The sequence below is a fragment of the Callorhinus ursinus genome, unplaced genomic scaffold (assembly GCF_003265705.2).
Source record: "Callorhinus ursinus isolate GAN/ISIS: 27379988/994484 unplaced genomic scaffold, GSC_fseal_2.0 scaffold4, whole genome shotgun sequence".
Classification (NCBI taxonomy): domain Eukaryota; kingdom Metazoa; phylum Chordata; class Mammalia; order Carnivora; family Otariidae; genus Callorhinus; species Callorhinus ursinus.
In genome coordinates this window covers 127,355,576-127,377,091 of record NW_027397066.1, presented here as the reverse complement: position 1 = coordinate 127,377,091, position 21,516 = coordinate 127,355,576, and the positions used below count along the sequence as shown (strand labels likewise).

The following is a 21,516-nucleotide window of genomic DNA, read 5'->3' as shown; positions in this document are numbered from 1 at the left end:
GTGTTGTAGAATGCATTGAAGTAAACCTGACTGGTAAGGCTTTTGTGCACTTGAGGCAATTTAACTTAATTTGTTTAAAAGGTATTTTGTCTTCACTGGATAGAATGTCTTTTGTTAATGTTTGATACTGTATTTAAATCCAGGCTAGTGGACTCTCTTTCAACACTGCAGGATACTAAATGATTCCTCTCAGACATTTATGTAGTATGTATGGCCTTCTCTGAGAGAGACTGAAATTCATGCTTTTATTCCTTATCCAAGTTAAAATTCTAAATCGTGAAAGATGGTTTCATTTTTAAAGGCAGGTGAGGTCCAATTCAGGGTTCCCTGAGTTCAAAAAAAAAATTGTTTTCCAAGAATTGAGATTTGGTTGAGCAGAGCTCAGCATACTTTGGAAGTTTTCCTTCGAGCTAAATGGGCCTTTCACATGATTCCAGCTGTAGATTAATCCTATTCAGACAGAACTTTAAAACTTATCAGGAACCTTTTGTGAGACAGTAACCAATCTGCTTACTCATTGCTCAGGAAAATACCAGAGTTTTGGCTTGTTCAACAAGGTATTAATTTATTGGACAGTTACTCTGTGCCAAACCCAGCTCTAGATTCTGAATATAGCAGTGAAAAAGACATTATTATTCCTGCTACTTAGAGCTTATATCCATGAGGGAGACAAATACATTAATAAATTAAATCATTATAGTGGTACGTGCTCTAAGGAAATAAATAGGATGCCGTGATAAAGATTAATGTTGGAGAGTGAGGGCCAGTCAGAGGAGGTGACGTTTATTTGAGACCTGAAGAATGACTTCAGGCTCCAGCCAGCATAGAAGTAGGGGTGAGCATTCCAGCGAACAGCTAAGGCGAAGTCTCTGAGATGAGGAAAAGGTTAGAATATACTCTGAGGTAACATAGGTAACAGAAGGCCACTGGAGGGAAAGCATAACAGGCAGGGGGTTATGGCATCAAGTAAGACTGAAAAATGTAGGCAAAGGATAGATTACCAATAACGGTAAGAAGTTTGAATTTTATCCCAAGTGCAGTGGGAAGTCACTGAAGGGCTTTCAAGCAGGGGAATGACACAGTCTGATTAATGTTTTAGAAAACCACTCTGGGGCTGCTCCGTGGAAAGTGGATTTCAGATGAGTAAGAGTAGAAACAAAGAGATCAGCTAAGAAGCTTTTGCAGTGGTCCAGGTGAAAGATGATGCTGTTGTGGACAGGGCGGTGTCAGTAAAGATGGAGAGATCAAGCTGAGTAGATTCAAGGTGGATTTTAGAAATAACAGGATTTGCTAACAGGCTGGTGTGGAAATCAAGGGGCAGGAAGAAATCAAGGATGTCTTCAAAGAAGCGTGAGGAGCTGGGTGGTGCTGTGGGCTGAAACTGGGAAGATGAAGACAAGAATGGCTTTGTGGTGGGGAAATTGGGATGTAGTTCTGGAAAGTGAAATGGCTGTGAGACCTCCAAGTGGAGGTGTCAAGTAGACATTGGGGGTAAGTGTGGAGCTCAGAGTAGAGGTCTGGGCAGAAGAGAGAAACTGAGGCGTTATCAGCACATTGCTCGTTTTTAAAGCCGCATACCGCTACAGAGAGAGCACAAGAAGAGGGTCCTGAAATGGATGGGAAAGCAAACACCAGCAAACGAAGTGGAAGTAGAGTGTCCAGGGAGGTAGGAGGGAGACCAAGAACACAGAAGGTCACAGCACCTGGGAGAGGAAGATAGTTGAAGAAGGAAGGATTAGTTGCTATGTTGCACACTGCTCGGGGTGTCCAGGAAGGTGAAGACAGAACAAGTCCTGTGTCCATTGCATTTGGCAGCCGGGAGGTCGCTGGTGACTTTGAGGAGGCATTTTCAGAGAGGCGGGGATGGAAGCCCAGCTGAAGCAGGAGGTGAGAGAGTAGAGGCAAGCTGTGCTGCACGCAAACAGGACATGTTTGAGAGGGTTTGCTGGAAAGTAGCTTCGTAACTGATGGAGGGAGAGTGGGGTTCAAGGGACGAGGGTGTGGGGTTTTGGTTTGATTTTTGTTTTTCATGAGAGATGCCTTTGTATATGCCTCTGCCGGAAGCACTGCAGAGAAAGCGAGCTTAGTGACGGATGTGGGAGAGAGGAGGTAGCTGAAAGAATGACGCTCTTGGCCGGGAAGGTGGGTGAGGGTTTGAAATCTGGGTGCAGCCCTCCAAAGCCTTCCATTCTGGTCTTAAAGATAAGATTCATTCAAAATAGACTGTAGTCGTGTGCTAAATTCTGTGGTATTGACTGTGTCCATCCTCATAGTTCAGAGGAGCCACCAGTGGAGATGGGCTTAGTGATTAAGAGCTTCTAGGAGGGGAAGGTGGTAACACTAAAGTGGGACCCCGAAGGATGAGCAAAGGCCGCAGAAGGGACCGTAATACTGATGACGAGGACATGCAGGAGCCAGCGGACTGGGCAAGGACTTGTATGCAGAAAGCTCCCCCAATTGGAGGAAAGCTTTCTCACGGAATGAGTTAGGGGGAAATTGTGGGTCATGTCAGTCAGGAGTGGATGAGGGCTCCTCAGTACCGGGCAGAGGAGACGAGATGGCCCGGTAGGAGTGGCCCTGCACTTGAGCAAGCAAAGAGAATGACGGAATCATTGTACCTGCTACCTTGTAGCAGGATGGAAGTCACAGCCCACGTGCTGGCTAGCTGGACAAGGGGGGGTTGCTGTACTAAAAGTCAGGACGCAGTTCTGTAACCTCGTCTGCAGTTCCACGTCCTCCAGTGAGGGTGGTGGCTGTGGACGTAGAGAGGAAGGGACAGGTATGAGGGGTACTGGAAGAGAACCGACAGGATCGAGTTGTCAGTTTGGATATAGAGGGAAAAGAAAACAGAGACAGGGAAAATGACTTCAAGTTTCCTGGACTAAGAACCTAACGATGTCAGGAATAGTTGGGACTTCCTGGATTCAAGGAAGCACAAATTGTCCGAACCGTTGAGACGTCCGTGCTAGAGACATAGAGTACTTTCTGAGCTGCAGGCACCTTTGCCCTGACGGCCAGCATGGGCGGCGGTCGGGGCCACAGAGTGGGGGAGCTTATCCTTTGTTCTGAGGGAGCAAGTGGAGACAGTAGGGCAGTGGGCGGCCAGCAGTTCTCAAGCTTGGAGGAGGCCAAGCCCCACAGCTCAGCATTTGGATGGGGAGCAGCAGAGACCAGGACCATGGAGTTTCTTGGCATGGAATTTATTTACCCTATTTCATTACTTTAAGAGGCTTTTGCTGTGGAATCTTGGAAAATTAATTTTTATTCAGCCCATCAGAATCTTCAGATTTGGCAGGTTCTTTTTAAATGTAAAAACCCGCCTCGGAAAACAAAAGTCCAGGATTTCGTCTTGTCATTCTGTTCTGTTTTAGACATTGTAAATGAAATTAGAGAACGGAGAACTTGAGCTTTACTTTGTAGGGTGTAAAATGTGATTGTTTTAAGGATTTTGCATCTCTCTCCAGAGCCTCTTAGTCCTCTCCACAAGCCACCTGTCTCCTTAGGGGTTACTGTTCCTAATCTGAAGGGGGTTTCTGGGTCAGAGAATGTCCTCCCAGGATGGGGGCGGCCCCCTCTGTGTTCTTGCACAGATTCACCCCTTCATAACAGCACTGTCTGCTGTGGCAAATCCTTACAGCAATCAGGAAGGATTCAGAGTCCTTTTGTGGAAAGAAGAGATTATTATAGTACCCAGAGGAAGGAGGAGGGGACAAACCCGGCTTCTGGCTCTTGCCCTTGAGTTAGAAATTCTCAAGGACTCTCATGGATCTCCTAGAATCCCAGTTGGAAAGCCACATTCCATTTGAAAGCTGTGCAGGGTTATCAGATGATCATTTCTTTTTCTTTTTCTTTCTAATTTTTTTAAAAAGATTTTATTTATTTGTTAGAGCACAAGCAGGGGGAGCGGCAGGCAGAGGGAGAAGCAGGCTCCCCGCTCAGCAAGGAGCCCGATGTGGGACTCGATTCCAGGACCCCAGATCATGAGCTGAGCCGGAGGCAGGCGCTTAACCGACTGAGCCACCCAGGCATCTCTCAGATCATCATTTCTGCTGCCTTCCCCCCAACCCAGCTCTGACACTGCATAAAAACTCAGGATAAAACTGCAAAGTAATTCTCCATTTTAACAGTGTTGTTTTTCTTATTTGGCACAAAAGAAATTAGATTTCCCCAGCTGGTATATACAGAATTTCTCCTCTCTCCCTCATGTGCACAAGTGCACACAAATATGTACACACACATATATTCACACCGCAGATGCCTTAGGACTGTAATTCTCATAAGTGGACAGAGTACCAGCCATGTGCTTCAGGACCAGCCATACCTTCTCAAAGGTTAGGTTGCTGTAACTGGCTAAACAGCAAATGGAATTCGATATTGCTTGCCTAGAGACTTAAAAAGACTATGTTGTGGGGCACCTGGGTGGCTCAGTCGTTAGGTATCTGCCTTCGGCTTGGGTCATGATCCCAGGGTCCTGGGATTGAGCCTCTGGTAGGGCTCCCTGCTCGGCGGGAAGCCTGCTTCTCCCTCTCCCACTCGCCCTGCTTGTGTTCCCTCTCTTGCTGTGGCTCTCTCTCTGTCAAATAAATAAATAAAAAATCTTAAAAAAAAAAAAAAAAGACGATGTTGCCTCAAAGAATTTCTAAAGAATTGTCTTTTTTCTCTCCTTCCAGAGGGCCAGTTGAGAGTGGATGCCAATATATCTGTGCACCATCCTGGAGAGCCTCTGGGTGTTCGAACTGAAGTGAAGAATCTCAACAGTGCCAGGTTTTTGGCCAAAGCAATAGGTGAATGTCAGCTTACATTTAATGTTCTTCTTTGTATCAGTTACCTATTGCTTTGTAACGAGCCACCCCAAACTTTAGTGGCTTATATGATAACCATTTCAGCTTTTGCAGTTCTAAGGATTAGATCCTGCCTCAGCTCATCCGTGTGCAAGATGACCTCACTCACACATTGAGGCCTTGGTGCCGGGGGTCTGCTAGACTTCTCTTTCCACGTCATCTTTCCTCATTTGCTTGCCTAGCCTGGGCCTTCTTGTTTGGCAACGGGCCCTTCCAGGGGGCTGAAGGCAGAGACCTCAAGGCTTCTTGAGTCCCAAGCTCTAGAACTCAGACAGTGTCTCTCCCAACACATTCGATTCAAAGCAGTTGCAAGGGGAGGAGAAATAGACTCCACCTCTTTATGGGAGGATCTGCAATATGCTATAGTTCAATTTTTCCATTTACCACATTCTTTCTGACCGGCATGAACTTTATAAAGTCATGTTTATTCATTGTAGATTGGCCATAGTTTGACTTAATTGGTCATTATGTTTTTCTGCTTTTTACTATTTTTACTAATAGAGTCCATGGGCCTATGTAATTGAGTTTGGGTCTTATTGGAGTACATGCTGTGGGTATTTATGTGTTGACAGATATATAATAATTAAAGTAGAACAGTTGAGCAAGATAAACATCCAGGCAGTCGCATAGAGGTTGCTGACTGTGAAGACATCTCAGAAGACTAAATATATTCTTTAAAATCAAAAGTATCTAGAGAGGAAGAGAGAATGTAGGGAAAGGATAGTTTCAAGTGCATCCCTTCAAGGATGCACAGAGCACAAGACAGCTGAATGCTTTGGTGTGTGTTTTGTAGAGTCCTGGGTCTTGTTGAGAAAAGTACTAGAAACAATACAAAAAAGATTCTCTAGTCTTGTATAAACCTTATCGTGAACCTGCAATGATCAGCCTCAATGAAGATGCTCTGAGTCTACAGATTTTCAGGAAAAGGGCATTAAAATGGTCAAGGCGATAACTTATGTAAGGGAAAGGGTAAGGGAAGGTTTCCATGTGTAGATGGACCGAAGAGGGCGGATTCTTCTCTCTCTAAAAGGAGATACAGTTCATGTCTCTGAAGCCATGAAAGGTTTGGGTCAGGGATACGCTTACAGCCCAGTTTTGTGAAGGGGAAGCTTAGAACAAATGGAAGAAAGTTCAGCTTCACCCTGTGGGTAGTAAGTGTTCAGGAATTCATTATTCCAAGAGGTGGTGATGGTAACCTAAAAAAACAAGCAGCAAGATTTTGAGTAGAGTTATTCTTGATGATTTATGAAGGAGACCCCCGAGACAGGATTCTGCCTGTGTCCCGACGCAGGCCCGAAGAACCACAGATTTACTATGATGGGCTTAACTCTCCAAGCCCGTGATTTTTCCATCCCATTTTCTCCCTACATCATGCCTCGTAGTCCTCATCTGATTTCAGTCAGAGAGAGCACCGGGGTTGGGGAGACAGGGAGCAAAAACTGACGCATTTTACTGTTACTGCTGCTTCTCAGCTCAGATAAGAGTTTGGTTTGGATGAGGGAAGGCAGTACGTACTAGGATGGGGAGTTAAGGGGAGGCTAAAGCTGCTTTCGGAAAGAAGCTTAACAATGATGGCTGATTTGCTTACCACAGTCTGCCTTGTTTGGTGGTGAGGGAGCATGGCATAAAGCAGAGGCTCTTAATCATTTGGGGTCATAGATCCCTATGAAAATTCTGGACCCTCTCTCCAAAAAATCTACAAATGCGCACACCCTCATTCTGTATATAATTTCAGGAGGTACCAGAACCCCGTGAAGTTTGTCCTTGGATCCCTGGATAAGAACTTGTGATAGGCAGCCATCCTGGATCTGGAGTTAGTTGGCCTAGATACTAGTCCTAGCCCTTCTTCTGCCAAGAGCTGTAAACTGGACTGGGTCACTGTGAACCTGAGCTTTCTCTGAAAGTGAGGGAGCAGAGCTTCCTAAAAGGCCCTTGCCGGCATCATTGTCCTATGAGAGCAACGAGAAGAGAATAACATATGAAGGAAGAATTATTATAAACAACTCTCTTGATTATTTTTGACTTAAATATTGAGAAAGATTTCTAATTATTGCTTGATTGGATGAAAGGAACCAAAATATGATACTAAATTACTATGTTTCTCTTAGACTTTGAAATTAAGAGACAAATCCACGAACTTGAGAATGGACGTAAAATTCTGAATGAAACGCGCTCATTTGACGACAAGCTGGGGTGAGTTTGCATTGACCAGCATCTTGCACACAGCTGGATGAGTCTGCAGTTCTGGGCTCACCACAGACCAGCCGTGTGACCTTGTAGAAGGTACTTAGCTTGTCTGCACTAATGCTTTCCTCACTAGTAGAGTTAGGAAAATACTGTACACTACAGGGATATAATATCCTGGAGGACTGGTAAGAGGTTGAAACTGAACCATACTTGGTCGTAAGTGCTGAGTCTGGCCCTTCAGTTGCTTCCAGCTTACCCACTTCGTGGCAAGGATTTTCACGTCCTTAAATTCTATCGGACTTAAGCTCTACCAATTCAAACTAGAGGTAAAGAAAGCTTAGGGGGGGTTATAGAGGTACCCCTTTTTGTTTGTTTTGATAACTTTGACTCTAATATTCTGACTCTGAATTTTGAGGATTTTGTGCTTTTAGCAGAAGACTGAAAGAAGCTCGGAAGACTAGAGTTTGAGCTGGTTAGAAGCTGGAAACGTTGAAGCAATTTCTTCTCTTTTTTTAAAAAATTATTCTAAGTATTTCTCTTTCATTAATATTTTTTCATGTAGTTATGTAAGTGTCTCTCAAAGAAGGTCAAAGAGCCTGAATGTGCCTGTGTCCCTTATTGGTAGGGGAAACTTCCCTTTGCACAGAGGCTGGGCAGTGCTGCATGCCATGTTGGTTTAATGTTTTCCTATTTAACTGTCGTAGGTGCACCATGCCGATGAGAGACAAAGAAGGAAAACAAGACTACAGGTGATTATTCCTCTTGTCAAAAATACCATCATGTGTTTGGGGTTAGGGGCAAATTTCAAATCCACTTGCAGAGTAACATAAGGACCTGGATAGCTTTTAGGAACCACTTTCTGTTTATATTGTTGCATGATGAGAAGCCTAGGCTTCCTATTTTATATATATATATACTGAAATAAAGAATGTTTTCTTGGTTTGGTAGCCTCAGAGTGTCTTATTTAATGGGATTCAACTGTTGGAAGCCACTGTTGACTCACCCCTGTGTGAGAGTTCTTATAATTGAGCTAAGAGGGTGGCAGTTGAGGATGGGGCCTAGGATGTTCTTATTCTTATATTCAGTTACAAATTCAGTAACACACTGAAGATCCTTGAGAAGAAAGGAAAAAAGAAATGCATATGTTAATGGCATTTTCCCTTCACAACTCGAGTGATGTTATTTAATTGATTAAAATTAAACAAGTTGGACTTAATATGAGATCCAGAAATAAAGCAAATAATAAGAATAGGCTTAAGGTAAATTGAACCTTTTGTCTTTCTCCCCATTGAGTTTTGCAGGTTGTAAAGGTTGAAGTTGTAAGCAACAAAGTTGTTGGTTCCTTTGCAAAGCTCAACTCTTGCTGTCAGTGAGGAACCAATGTAGCATTGTGATGTGGGAAAGAAGCTCATAAACCCTTAGTGGGAACCTCCTCTGAAGGGCCCCTCTCATGTGTGTCAAAGTCAAGATTGTTTTCATCACTGTGAGCTTCTGGGTTCAATCTAGTCTTCCCAAGAACTTCTTTGTTCTCCAGGGTCACCCCCTACTCTGTTCATGCTTCTTTCTTACTCAGCCTGGAGTTTGGCTGTTAGGTCAACCAGTGGCTTTGGCTCAAGCCTTCAGGTTAATAGGCAGGATTCAGGAACCCTCCCTTTGGTGTCCTCCTGCCCTCACAAGTCAGACTGATTCACAGCACAGATTTGGCATGGAGGTAATGGGTTGCATGCACGTCTGATCTGTCACCTTGGCACCCCATTTGTTGTGTGTTATCCTGCTTCTGCATAAGCCCTTTGACAAGTAGAAGTGGACAGAAAATGTTAGATGCTGGAATGGAGTAGAGGGAAAGGTGTGATATGTGGTGGTGCTGCAGAGAGTTCCCACGTACTCCTTGGTATATACCATATACCCTGCCTCACCACCACGGCTCCCGTAATAACATCCTGCTCTGCTGTGTGATTCGCATTTATTACCCAGGAAATGTTGAAAACTCTGACTAAACGCACGTACCACAAACATGCCACAAAGAGTGTGGTACATTTGTTACAAATTAAGACTTGATTATTAACTAAAGTCCATAGTTTACATTAGGGTTCACTCTTTATGTTGTACATTCTGTGGATTTTGACCGAACAGTGACGTGACACCTACCGTTACAGTGTCACGGGGAATAGCATCACTGTCCTAAAAATCTCCTGTGGTCCACTTACTCATCCTTCCTTCCCTGCTTCTGCATTTTTTTAGGCAAAATCTATTTATTTCTTCCACTTCTCAAGAAAGAAAGTTTTATTTTTCTTTGACTTTTCATTTATTTCACAAATACTGCTAAAAATAATGAGAATTTTTAAATGGGGAAAAGTCATTTTTCTCCCTAATAAGTAAATGGTTCTCATTTGGTCCTGTTTTCCCCCAGCCTCTGTCTTTGTGAAGATATGCTTTATCCACAATTATAAATCGCAGTGTAGTACCAACCCTGTGTTGTGCCTTTTTCATTCATCATGGTTTATAAGCATGGAGAGGGGCAGGTCTTCGGGGACATTAGGAAATATCTGGATTTTTATTTTATTTACTTATTTGACAGAGCAAGCAAGCATGAGCAGGGGGAGGGGCAGAAGGAGAGGGACAAGCAGACTCCCTGCTGAGCAGGGAGCCCAACATGGGGCTCAGTCCCAGGACCGTGAGATCATGACCTGAGCCAAAGTCAGATACTTAACTGACTGAGCCACCCAGGCGCCCCAGAAAATTTTGGAATTGTAACATGACATCTAAACACAAAACTTGCGTATCGATAATAGGGGTTTTCTTTCCTATTAAGCCAAATACTTCCAAGTCAGACCCCATTTCCTCTCCCTGCCTAGGTTTATGCCCGAACCCAACCTGCCTCCGCTCCTGCTCTATGACACCGCGTCTCTGCCTCCTGGTGCAGACCCACAGCAAGTGATCAATATTGACTGGATTCGGGAGCGGCTCCCTGAGCTGCCCGGTAAGACCCGGGAGAAGCTCATTCAACAGTATGGGATGCTGCCAGAACACAGCTTCACCTTACTGGTAGGTATTGACCAGAGGCTCAGATAAGCCCAGCTGAGCGGTTTGGGTGATGCTTTGCGGTGAGCTCTGAGTAACGCAGGCAGATTGCTTCAGTTGTACAGTAGATGCTTCTGAGAAGAACAAGGCACGATAACCTTTGCTCACTACCCTTTTTGGTGAATAAGCCTCATGAAACCAGAAGGTGAAGCAGCATCTCATGTCAGTCATCTCTTCTGTGCAGAAATGAACAGCTGCTCACAGCAGCCGTGGAGGCTCCTTGAAGACCGTCCAGATGTTATGGATGAATGTTTTCCCATGTGTCTGCAGGACAAAAGAAAATCAATGTGTAGGGTTTCTGGATGTCCAGCAATATTGAACCATGACAGGGTCTGGCAGGAAGTTCGGCTCTCAAAAGCCAGCGAGCTGTTTCTCCAACTGTAGAAGAAAAACATTTATTCCGCACGAAATGTTGAAAACCCTTACTGGAAGTATTGGTCCTTTGAGGCTTGAGCATGCATCTTAAGGGGCCATTAGAGAATCTGACACCACTGAGACCTGCTTAGGGATTTTCCCTTCCTTTCAGAGCTGCTCGCCGGCTTTGCCGTTTGTCGGGGCAACATTAAAGGGATGCGGCACCGGTGAGGGAAGGGTTTTGTCACCGTTGTCTTCAGCTTGTCTATGAGGGAGGAAGTAGAAAGCTTTGCTACTGCGTGTTTCGGGGACTGGGTATATGCCACACTGACCTTCTGGAGCAGCGGAGTCTGTGCAAACTCTGGATTTCTGCATTTTAATTGACCAGTAGTAAGTAGACAGGGTGTTAGAATGTTCATATGTATATACTTCAGTGATAGCAGCCCCGCCGTTTCTGGTACAAGGTAGGCAGGTGAGTGTTTGTTGAATGAATGATTCTCTCTTTATGAATCAGCTAATGTGAAAACTGTCCAGGGAGTCTCACATGAGAGCTCCTCTTTTCCTACCAGGGACGACTGGGCAGGCCCCGATAGGTTTTCATACTTTAGGCAGGGGTGACCGCCACCCACTGCGTCCTGTGGGCTGCATCCGTAGCTTAGCCGTAACTCTGATGTTTACGAGGCTGGATTTTAGTCATTTCTTCATCTGACTTGTTCAGCCCCTTGCAGGCTAGGACTGTGTCACCCTCTCATTTGCTGTTCCTCAGCACAGCTCGGCTCTCCAGCAGTGGCTTAACGCCAAATCTTCGACCAGGCGAGTCATTTCGCATCTTGGACTGAACACCTTTTTAACCTGAAGCCTCTTATGACTCAGGCGTTTTCCCAAGGTTGGTTTAAGCCGACTGAGGCTTAGTCCTACCCATCCTCCCCACTGTCTGATGAATTTCCAGCCCACGGGGAATAAATTCCAGACTCAATTCCAAATACTAAATTCCAGTCCTACGTTCTATAACTACCAGAGAGAGCCTCCAATATGTCCGTTATCTGTCTTCGTCTGGCCTTCCACCAGGTGAATGGAGGCAGCCCTTGGAGGTAGCAAATGAAGGAAACCCAAGTTTCTTGACCATTTCTTTGCTCACGACTGTGATTTCAGAAAAGAATCCACTAGGGCGCCCGGGTGGCTCAGTTGGTTAGGCGGCTGCCTTCGGCTCAGGTCATGATCCTGGAACCCCAGGATCGAGTCCCACATCGGGCTCCCTGCTCAGCAGGGAGTCTGCTTCTCCCTCTGACCCTCTTCCCTCTTGTGCTCTGTCTCTCATTCTCTCTCTCTTAAATAAATAAATAAAATCTTTAAAAAAAAAGAAGAGAATCCACTAAATATAACGTTAAAAGTTCTTTTTTGTGTATCAACTTTCTTCACAAGAGAGGTGAAAAGACCTTTCAGAAACTCCTCTCAAGAATATGGCTCTTTCTCCCACGGCCCTGTCTGCAAACATTTGCTCCCTTGAGAGAGCATCTCTCTAGCACTGTCACGCTTGGCCTCTGACGAGCACGTGATGGCGAGGAGCATCTGCCTCCTCGCGCAAAGAAAGTCCTCTGAGGGCAGGGACATTTTCGCGTTCATGTTTGTGTCCCAGGCTCCACTCATGTGTCGTTCACAAGAGGCCTTGAATAAATGTTTGCTGAGAATACCCAGCGAGTGGGTCCAGAGTTTAAGGTCCTGTTGAGGGGAACCTGTGTTTCATCTGTTCAGTCCACAACTTTTATTTTCCATCTCCTATGTAGCAGGTACTCAGACAGGGACAAAGATATAAAAAAAAAAAAGTGTTTCCTTGTTTTCCAAGAGTTTATATTTACACACACAGACACACACACACACACACACACACACACACACACCACACAGCTAACCAGCCCCTGGGGCAGATTGCAAGAGCTAGATGCATACCGTGGGATGGGAGCCCAGGGAGGTAGTGATTACCTTGATTGGAACAAAAGGGAAAAAATTACAGAAGAAGGTGATTTTTGAGCCAGTTTTGAAGGGACTTTTAATATCTTAAAAATACACTTATTTTTAATAGCTTGCAGATAATGTATTAGGTGATTCGTTTTTGTTTTTTTTTTTTTTAAAGGGGTAGTCCTTGAAATTTCCAAGACGAGTATAAAGAGAACTTAGTAACAATGGAAAGAGAATGAATCGGAGAAATTGTTTTCCTGAAAGTGGGTATCCTGAGCTCTTTACGACTTTGTAATCATTGAAAGCTGAGTTACTCAGACCCGAAAATGATATGTTCATGTTTTTTTCCTGCCTTCATCAGAAACGCAACAGATTGCCGAGAAGGGCAGATGCACAAATCTAATGAACCATCTTTCAATTTAAAGAGTGCCCAGGAGTATTCATTAAATAAATAGCAGTAGTGGAGGTGTGCTTTGCAGAGCTTCAACCCCACGCTCGGTGCCTTTGGATTGCTTATTCCAGTAAGCATTTAAGCACATGCCTTACCCACACATACTAAAAACTTCAGAATTTAACTTCAGTCTTTAATTTGTCCTGTCATTTTATTATGTGGTAAACACTGCATTATGTATTGGTAATTTCTGCTTGATATTTGCAGAACTCTAGTATTTTAGCATCTACGACAATGTGTGGCACGTAGTAGGCACTCAGTGAATATTCAGTGAATAGTCAGATAAATGATATTATGACAGTACTCATGAAAGTCCTGGAAGAAGCATTCCTGATAAAAGCATTTTAGTTTCTAAAGGTCAGATACGCAAACCATTCTTGACCACCTTGCAAATCGTGGGGTGACGCCTGGCTCGAACTCTGGGTGAGAAGCACCTGGATCGCCGCTTTAAGCACCCCCACGTTCTGTCCAGATGCAAGTCACTTGGCCTCTCCGACTCTTGTTTTCTGAACTGGTCTTGTTAGGACATTGAACCCAATCTACCTCCTGGTTTTCTCTCTTAAACCCTCCTGACAGTTCCCTCCCAACAGAAAACCTATATTACAGTTTTTTTTCCTCTGGTCACATAAAAAGTACCTTGCCCCACCTGAAACTTCAACCTATTTAGTTAACCTTGCTTCCCTATCTTATGTCAAATTTCCTTGATTGCTGACCTCATTTGTAAGGATTAAGGCATAGAAATACAGAATCTGAGATGCAGGTATTAGGTTCCTGAAAAATGAGAGGTTCTAATAGCATAGCAAGTCCTTCTCTGAGTCAGCATATTCCAGGAGTAATCATGAGAATGATCTAGATGATATGCACGTGCATTTTTCTTAGCGGATAATCCCAGGGTGATGTCTGTGGGGCTATCTCTTCCTAAACTCTGCCTTACCTGATTTGGAGAATGCAAACAGATTGTAGTCATTTGCTTAAGCAGTACAAGAACATGGCTGCTCGCTGACAGCAGGTTCTGCGGTTTATAGCAGGTCACTTTTTTTTTTTTTAAGTAGGCTCCAGGCCCAGCACGGAGCCCAACATGGGGCTTGAACTCACAACCCTGAGATCAAGACCTGAGCTGAGATCAAGAGTCAGACGCTTAACCAACTGAGCCACCCAGGCACCCCATGGGCCACTTTTTAATTTACCCTTACAACAACCCTCTGAGGTAGATACTTTACTCTCCCAATTTTACAGATGGGGAAACATAAACTATGGTGGGGTGTAGTACATTAAGTATCTTAGCCAGGCCTGTGGGGGGTCAGGTTCAGTGGTCTGAACTGACTTCAGAGTACAGGCTTTATGTCCATTTCTAAGCTCTGCTGCCTGCCTGCATATATAATGTGCCACAATGCCAAACAGGAGTATGTTTCAAGTTCATTGTTGTTTTGAATCACTTGATAGAGAAAATAGAATTTTTACTTTTGTTAATACTGTTGTTTTTATTGTTTGTTTGTTTTGGTTGTGGTTTTCTTTGCTGTTTCATTTTGGGGGTTTTTTTTTTAGATTTAATTATTTATTTGAGAGAGAGAGCAGGAGTTGGGAGCAGAGAGAGAGGGAGAAGCAGACTCCCTACTGAGCAGGGAACCTGGTGCAGGGCTTAGTCCTGGGACCCTGGGATCATGACGTGAGCCAAAGGCAGACGCTTACCTGAGCCACCCAGGTGCCCAATATTAATGTTTTATACAGTCCCACTAATGCTTCATGAAGCAGTCACAGACCATTGGTTCATTTAAAACTTTTGACCACCCTGTTTGGTTTTCAAGATCTCAGACTGCCTTATAAAGAAAGAAAAAGTATCATCGAGCAACATCGTCGCTCATGTCTCCTAAATTTAGTGAAAATCAGTCAACTCCAATGAAAAGCAGAAATTATGTCCATTTTCCAAGTAGAAAATTTAAATCACAAAAAAGAGATATAAACTGTCCTCCGTAACTTTATTTTGTTTCTTAAACTTGCTGCCATAGGTTCTTGGCTCCTTCTGAGTGAATCATTGAAAAGGTCTCCAAAAGAGGGCAGAATATGTGGGGTTTGTGGGGTTTGTAGGATGATTTTGCCTGTCGCCTCATGTCATGCAGCCCAGCACATGGTAGGCACTTGGTAAGAACCAGATACAGGCTCACAGGGAGGCTGGCTGTGTATGAATTCATTAGATAGAAAGATGTCCATCTCATCAAGATTTCAGTGGAGGGATGGCATCGCATTCCCAATTTAGTGTTTCTTGAGGGCCTGCTGTCCTTGCCACAGCACCCTGTGCTGTTTTCAGTTGGAAGAGCCTTATCTTTTCTGTGTCACTTTTCATTCTCCCGGGTAGCCCTGCAGGGCAGTGGGTTGAAACACTGACTAAGAGACAGTCTTGATTTCAGATCTCACCTCGGACACCTGGGAGCCAGAAGGGCTCTGCAAAGGGAACTGGCGCTGCCACCCTCCCTAGCTAAAATAGGGGAGGGAATGATTCCCTTACCCCGAAGATGATTGACAGAACAGAATCTTCACTGAATCCCAACAAAATCCAAATACAGCCAAGCGGACTCCCTAGAATAAGTTGCCAGGGAAAAGAGCACTGACACCAAAGAACTGCTAACACGTTTGAGAGTCGCGCAGGGCAGAATTTTAAGAAAAATCCAGCATGGCCCCAGTGAGACTGTAGGAAAATGTGACTGTGACCCTCCAGATTAGTGACCCGTGCTGCCATACATGTCTGTCTGTCTTTGTATTCAACCTCAAGATGTGTAGTCTTATTTGAACAACTTTCTTTTTCCCCCAGCTGGTTATTCCCCATTTGAAGTCATAATCCTTTGCTTCTGACACCATGAAAAAGGTTAAGGTGTCTCTGGGGACAAAGAAGCAGAAAAAATAATCATGACTGTGGTTGATTATTAAATGGATTGTTTTCCAAGAGTGTTGCTTTGAGTTTCTATTAAGCTTGAAATGGCTTGGTTTTCTTTTTGGATGAACTGTCTATAAAATAATTTCCCTTGATAAATATCTGTGTACTCATGGATGATACTACTTTAAAGCTAATAGTTTAAAAGGCATCTGAAACTATATTGACTGGTTTCAGACTGCTTACACGTGCTGAGGAGCAAAGCACTGGCCTTCTAACTGCTGCTGAAGGAAAATCCATTTGGTCAACATCGTCGCTCATCATATTTCAGCTCCATGTAATTTTCGAAATTGATTTTATTCTTCGTTTCATAAAATTGCACCCAGTGCTTGCCAGCTTACGGGTGCTTTTATAGTTAGCCTGTGCCCTGGAAACATAACCGATATTTTTTTCTGTTAAAACTGAATAAAGGATGCATCTTCTAACTTTACTTCTGAAAAACCAGCAATTCGTTTATTTCAGATGCAAGTAACAGGACTTTCAGAGATGAAGATCCTCTGGGCTCAGATTCATTTGACCCCTCAGGGACCTTCCCACTGGAGCAAAAGTGCAGGGAGGAGTGAGGTCCTGAGTGCCCAGCCTTGGGGATTCACAGGGACTCTCTCTTTCACCCATCCTGAAGCTGGGTCTCCTGTTTGTGGGACGATTTCCTTTTGGGGACAATTAAAATACATCATTTCCGGTTTCAGTCTGATCTTGGCACAAATGAGCAAGCACTGCCTTGCTTCTTTGTTGCCATTTTTAAGCTGCAGCCCGGTTCCCTCCGTGTTGGGCCCATTTGACAATGGTGGCTTTAGGCACATTGAAATGTGATTATGATCAGAATTGATTTCTTGACAGCATACTACTTGTGGCCCATTCTCAAAGATACGGTTTTCTAGTTATGCCGGTCTGCTGTCAACTTTTATCACCTGATTATCCAAAGAAGAGTCTTATTGCCAGATTGGTTTCCTTCCCATCCCTCCTAGAGCTCATGTGTCTCAGAGAATGTAAACTCATTTTCACATGAGTCTAAGCCAAATGTAGGCGTGAACCCTCTCTGTATGGAACGGTTGTCTTGAACTCAGATGTGTATACTTCCCGACTTTGCTAGGAACAAAGCACAAGTGAAATTGTTGGGACCAGAGTTTTGCTCAGATTTTAGGGGTTTCCAGGCCCACTGGGAACATGACCCAGGAGTAGAAACTGTGAGGACCAAAATAGGACTGTAGACCTTTCTAGTTGTGTATTTTATGAGACAGACTAGAGAGTATACCCTTGGTGTTTCTGGGGCAATTTCCAAGCCTCTCCAGATCTCTGTGTTGTTGAAAGAGGCCTTGATGGTTCAGGATTCTGGCTTCCTCCTGACATGCTCAAGTGAGAGTGATGTCTCCTATGCTAGTCTCACACCACCAATTAACTACCTTTAGTTTTTTCCCCACTGAAGACTCTTCTGGATGTGTCTATTTTCCCCCCCTCACTCACTGCAAGATTTCCACAGCCAGTTCTTGTTTCCATGAAAAGCAGAGAGAAGGCTCATTCACATCGTAGATCCAAGCTGGCCCCCCACAGAATGTTTCCGTCCTTAATCTCGCCATAACTTCTGCTTTCTTTCCTTAGAACCATCACTCAGGCCTCCCTATCTAATTTCCATTTCCATCCCAACACTAGCATTCAGTGTTATTTTCACAAAGGTGATGGGTCTGCATTCTCTTTTTCTCACCCTGTAAGAGTGATCAAACCCACAGGAATAAAGAGGGAACAACAGAGTCCCCACTGATAGAGGCTGGGCCCTCTTACAGTGTTTGCAGAAATGCTCAGTGGCTGCTCACCCCAGCACCCCCACCACGTGGCAGATGGGTGCAGTTTCCCTTTGTACCTGCACAGAATGACACGTCATGACACGTGAGCGCCTCGCCTGGTCGAAGCCACTGTTGTTCAGTCCACAGATGCAGGGTCTGCTCTATAGTCGGCTGCTCCCCCGCACAGGAACGACCTGCCCGGTTAGGTATAAAATGGTGCGCGAAGTCCCCGTAGCAGAAGAGTTAGAATGCAGTAAGATGCAGTCTGCCTTGGCACCAAGACTATGTGAGCAGTAGTGGGGGTGGTTTTGTAAGGTCCCAAAGGTGCTTCAGAATTGGGCAGGGTCTTGGTTGAGGCATACTCACCATAACTTCCGTGAGGAGAGGGTGTGGAGGGGACACAGAAGAGAGGCCTGGGGAACTCTGGCCACCCTCCTGTGCCCCAGAAGCTCTCTGTGGCCTAGGGCGGGGGGCGTGTATCTGTCTGCCTTCCTGATCTGGGAGCAGATGTGTGCCCCGCCACAGCGGGGAGTGCCAGGTGGCATAGGTGTACATTGGCAGAGGCAGGAAAGAGAACCTGCCGTTTTCTCCTAATTTCTAAGTTAATTGCTAAGGGCCTTTGCAACATTTTTAATGTGTGAAGAGCCTTTGAACAGATGGCAGGTACCAAATAAGATAATGGAAGTGGTGGGAAAGGGCATTCTTTTGATGAGCTTGTTGCTTCACATTGTGCCTGGCACCGCTAGGTGCTCAGTCTCAGTCCCCAGGAAGGCAGGGACATGATATTTTCATCAGAGGCAGTGTAACATGGAGATGAAGGGCATAGACTGCAGAGGTTCAATTCCCAGTTCTGCTCTCTTGCTGTGGAAGCTCAAGCAAGTTTAATGCCTCAGTGTCCTCATCTGTAAGAGAGAGTTCTACTAATATCAACCGAGGGTTGTCATTAAGAACTTCAAATGAGTTGGGGCGCCTGGGTGGCTCAGTGGGGTAAGCGCCTGGCTTCAACTCAGGTCATGATCCCAGGGTCCTGGGATCGAGCCCCACATCGGGCTCCCTGCTCCATGGGGAGGCTGCTTCTCCCTCTGCCCCTCACCCTGTTCTCATGCTCTCTCACACACACACTGTCTCTCCCTCAAATAAATAAATCTTTAAAAAAAAAAAAATTTAAATGAGTTTACTTAGAAGAGTGCCTAGCACCTGTTGTCGTTAATACCATCAGCAGGAGCATCAGCCACGTGCGGCTCTTCACGGGGCCGGCTACTCTCTCCGTGTCTAGCCCCTGTTCTGGATATACTCCTGCAAGCTTTTTAATTGGCCCCGGGTTGCCAGTCTGGGGTTTCTTTAGCTGCCAGGTCACTCCCTGCCACATAATCAGCTGTTCCTCAACTTTGTGGGCTTTTTCTTCTCTTGAGTCTGCCACTGGGCAGCTGTCTCTGTCAGGTTTCATTCTCCTTCTAAATATAATCCAGCTAATTTCTGCCCTGTCATCAGGTTCAAAGGGTGTGGGACTTAGAACGAGAATGGTGCTTGAGAAACCAGCCCTCCTCCTCTTCCAACTGCATAGCCTTCGGACATGTTGTCGTCTCCAAAGGTAGAACAGACAAGACAGCCAGCTTGGCGAGAAGACAGTAGCATGCAAAAAGACATTGCTTCCACGGCCCGACGCAAGGGTGAATTGGGGCTCCTCCCCAGGGCAGGCCGCGAAGGTGGGGCGATCCCTGTGCCTCGCCTCACACCTGCAGTGACCAGCTGACAGATCCATTAGCGGTGGAGGACTCTTGTTAGCATCTCCGAGGCTGACCTGGCATTGGCTCTGGGTGTCATTGAATGCTTCAGGGAAATTTGATTAAAATGTGAAAAGGATGCTTCCCTGCCATAGAGCTGTAGAGGCTGTCTGGTGTTACACAAAAGACAGGACTGGTTGTCCCTGCCGCGTTAGCTGTGGCTGCAGGAACAATTAGTGTTACATTTGGCCAGGAGACTTGATGCGCCGTGTCGCTACGGTGTCAGCTCTGTCTGATGTAGGAGAGGTCAGTGCAGAGTCGGACGCCTGCATGTCGCCTTTGAGAAGGAAGCTAGGGGCTCCCTAACGCAGTGGCCTTTTTGCGTTGCTTTTACATGGTTTTTATGTAAGGGAACCACCAGCCCACCATATTCCTGAGAACACCAGATGGCTGCACTGCCATGTTCACCAGGGACTTCTGAGATTCGTGCCGAGCTTATTAGCAGTTGCCGATCTCATAGAAAACTAAGGAAACCTTATCTAGAATGCTGTGGGTTTTTTCCTCAAAAGGTGGACTTCTGATCTAAAGAACCAGGGCAGGCAGCCCACGTGCGCCTCGGCATTGATCCGTCATTCTCTGGGCGGCAGCGGCTCGGCCTCCTTCAGCCCTGCCGCTGGCCGCTCACCCCATTACACCCGCAGATTTTCACGTCCGCTTGCAATTGTGTACTGAAACCATGCATCCAGTGAAGTACGGTTCCAGCTCCGACAGGCTTCATCACAGCACTGACACAAAAAGACAAACAGAAATCTGACTTGCCATGTCATCCATCCAATAAAAAAAAAACCACCCAAGGGTAGAAGAAGAGCTATTCATCACGTCCCAGCACAGCCAAGCCTGGGAGTTCAACTGCAATATTTCTAGGTGGCTTTAGAAAACCTTTCCTTGGCAAAGCAAAGAGTTCTCCTTCTGACAGCTCTTTTCACCAGCGAGCCAGCCTGTCTGGGTTAGAACAAAGGGAATTCTGCCCGCCTGATTTGGACCGGAGAGTGGTTTTGTACTTCCCCAGCAGTTTGCTGTATCATGGTGGAAGTTGGAATACTTTTCCGTAAGTTAAGCAGGTCTTCCTCTTCATTCTGCCTGCGTTTCCCTTATCTGCAGTCAAGCTTTGGCTGCTGAGGCAGCCTTTGCCCTGGTTTAGCATGAGCAGAATAGTAACGTTGGCCTGAAAAGAGATTCAAGAGAGGATTATGGGATTATTCAGTAGGCTTGTCACCAGAGAATGTATCTGTTACAAAGGGCATGTAGATTTTTTTGTTATTATGGAATGTCTACTTTAGCAATTGTATGCCCATGTATATTTTACAGCATCTACAATAGCTAAACTTTCAGAGCACTTTTGTTAGTATGTCTTGCTCTTCTGAGTATCTTATTTTTCCAGAAAGTTCCTTCACTTAACAAAGCTTTTCTGAAAGGGGCAAGGGTGAGAGCCTTGCCCACAGTATGAAGCTTAAAAGACCATTTCAAGGAAAGTGTGGTTTGATTTGAATTGCAGCAGGTAGGGGAAATTGTCTAAGAAATGTGTCCCCTCTGCATTTGGTAGCTTCACCTTCCCGTATGTGAGGAGCACATGTTTTTCTTTTTCTTTTTTTTTTAAAGATTTTATTTTATTTGACAGAGCACAAGCAGAGGGAGAGAGAGGGAGAAGCAGGCTCCCCGCTGAGCAAGGAGCCCGATGTGGGACTCGATCCCAGGACCCTGGGATCATGACCCGAGCCGAAGGCAGCCGCTTAACCGACTGAGCCACCCAGGCGTCCCTGTTTTTATTTTCCTTATTGGAAAACAGAATGGACTTAGCCAGACTTTTTGGTTCTGCCAAACTGATCTGAGCCGGCAGTTAGCCATAGTAGTTAAGGCACTTAATGAGTGCCTTGGGGTTACTCTTATGCAAGACTGGGACAATTCTAATATTTGAAGGTGAACATGACACGATAAAGAAGGAGCATTCACTTGTGATTTTTTTTTTTAAACACACGTGGTGACGGCAGGCATGGATTCCGTCCACAGATACTTACCAAGTAGCTGCCATCGCCCAGCACTGACTTAGCTCTAGTTGTAAAGTGAACCGGACAGAATGGCCCCCGACTCACAGAGCTGACAGTCCAGAGGCGGGGGTAGCGTCTTCTTCAAGTCCCCTTGATGATTGTTTTCACGG

General features: G+C 45.2%; 1 protein-coding gene across 3 annotated transcripts in view; it reads left to right on the top strand.

Moving 5' to 3' along the window:
• GATB (glutamyl-tRNA amidotransferase subunit B) overlaps positions 1-21,516 on the top strand; it is a 94,080-nt gene that overhangs the window by 46,353 nt on the left and 26,211 nt on the right. For all 3 annotated transcript variants that reach the window (XM_073892367.1, XM_025874310.2, XM_025874311.2), the window contains exons 6-9: positions 4,671-4,784; positions 6,950-7,034; positions 7,733-7,777; positions 9,884-10,073. In XM_073892367.1, the coding sequence (XP_073748468.1) occupies positions 4,671-4,784; positions 6,950-7,034; positions 7,733-7,777; positions 9,884-10,073 (434 nt within the window). The remainder of the gene's footprint in view (positions 1-4,670; positions 4,785-6,949; positions 7,035-7,732; positions 7,778-9,883; positions 10,074-21,516) is intronic.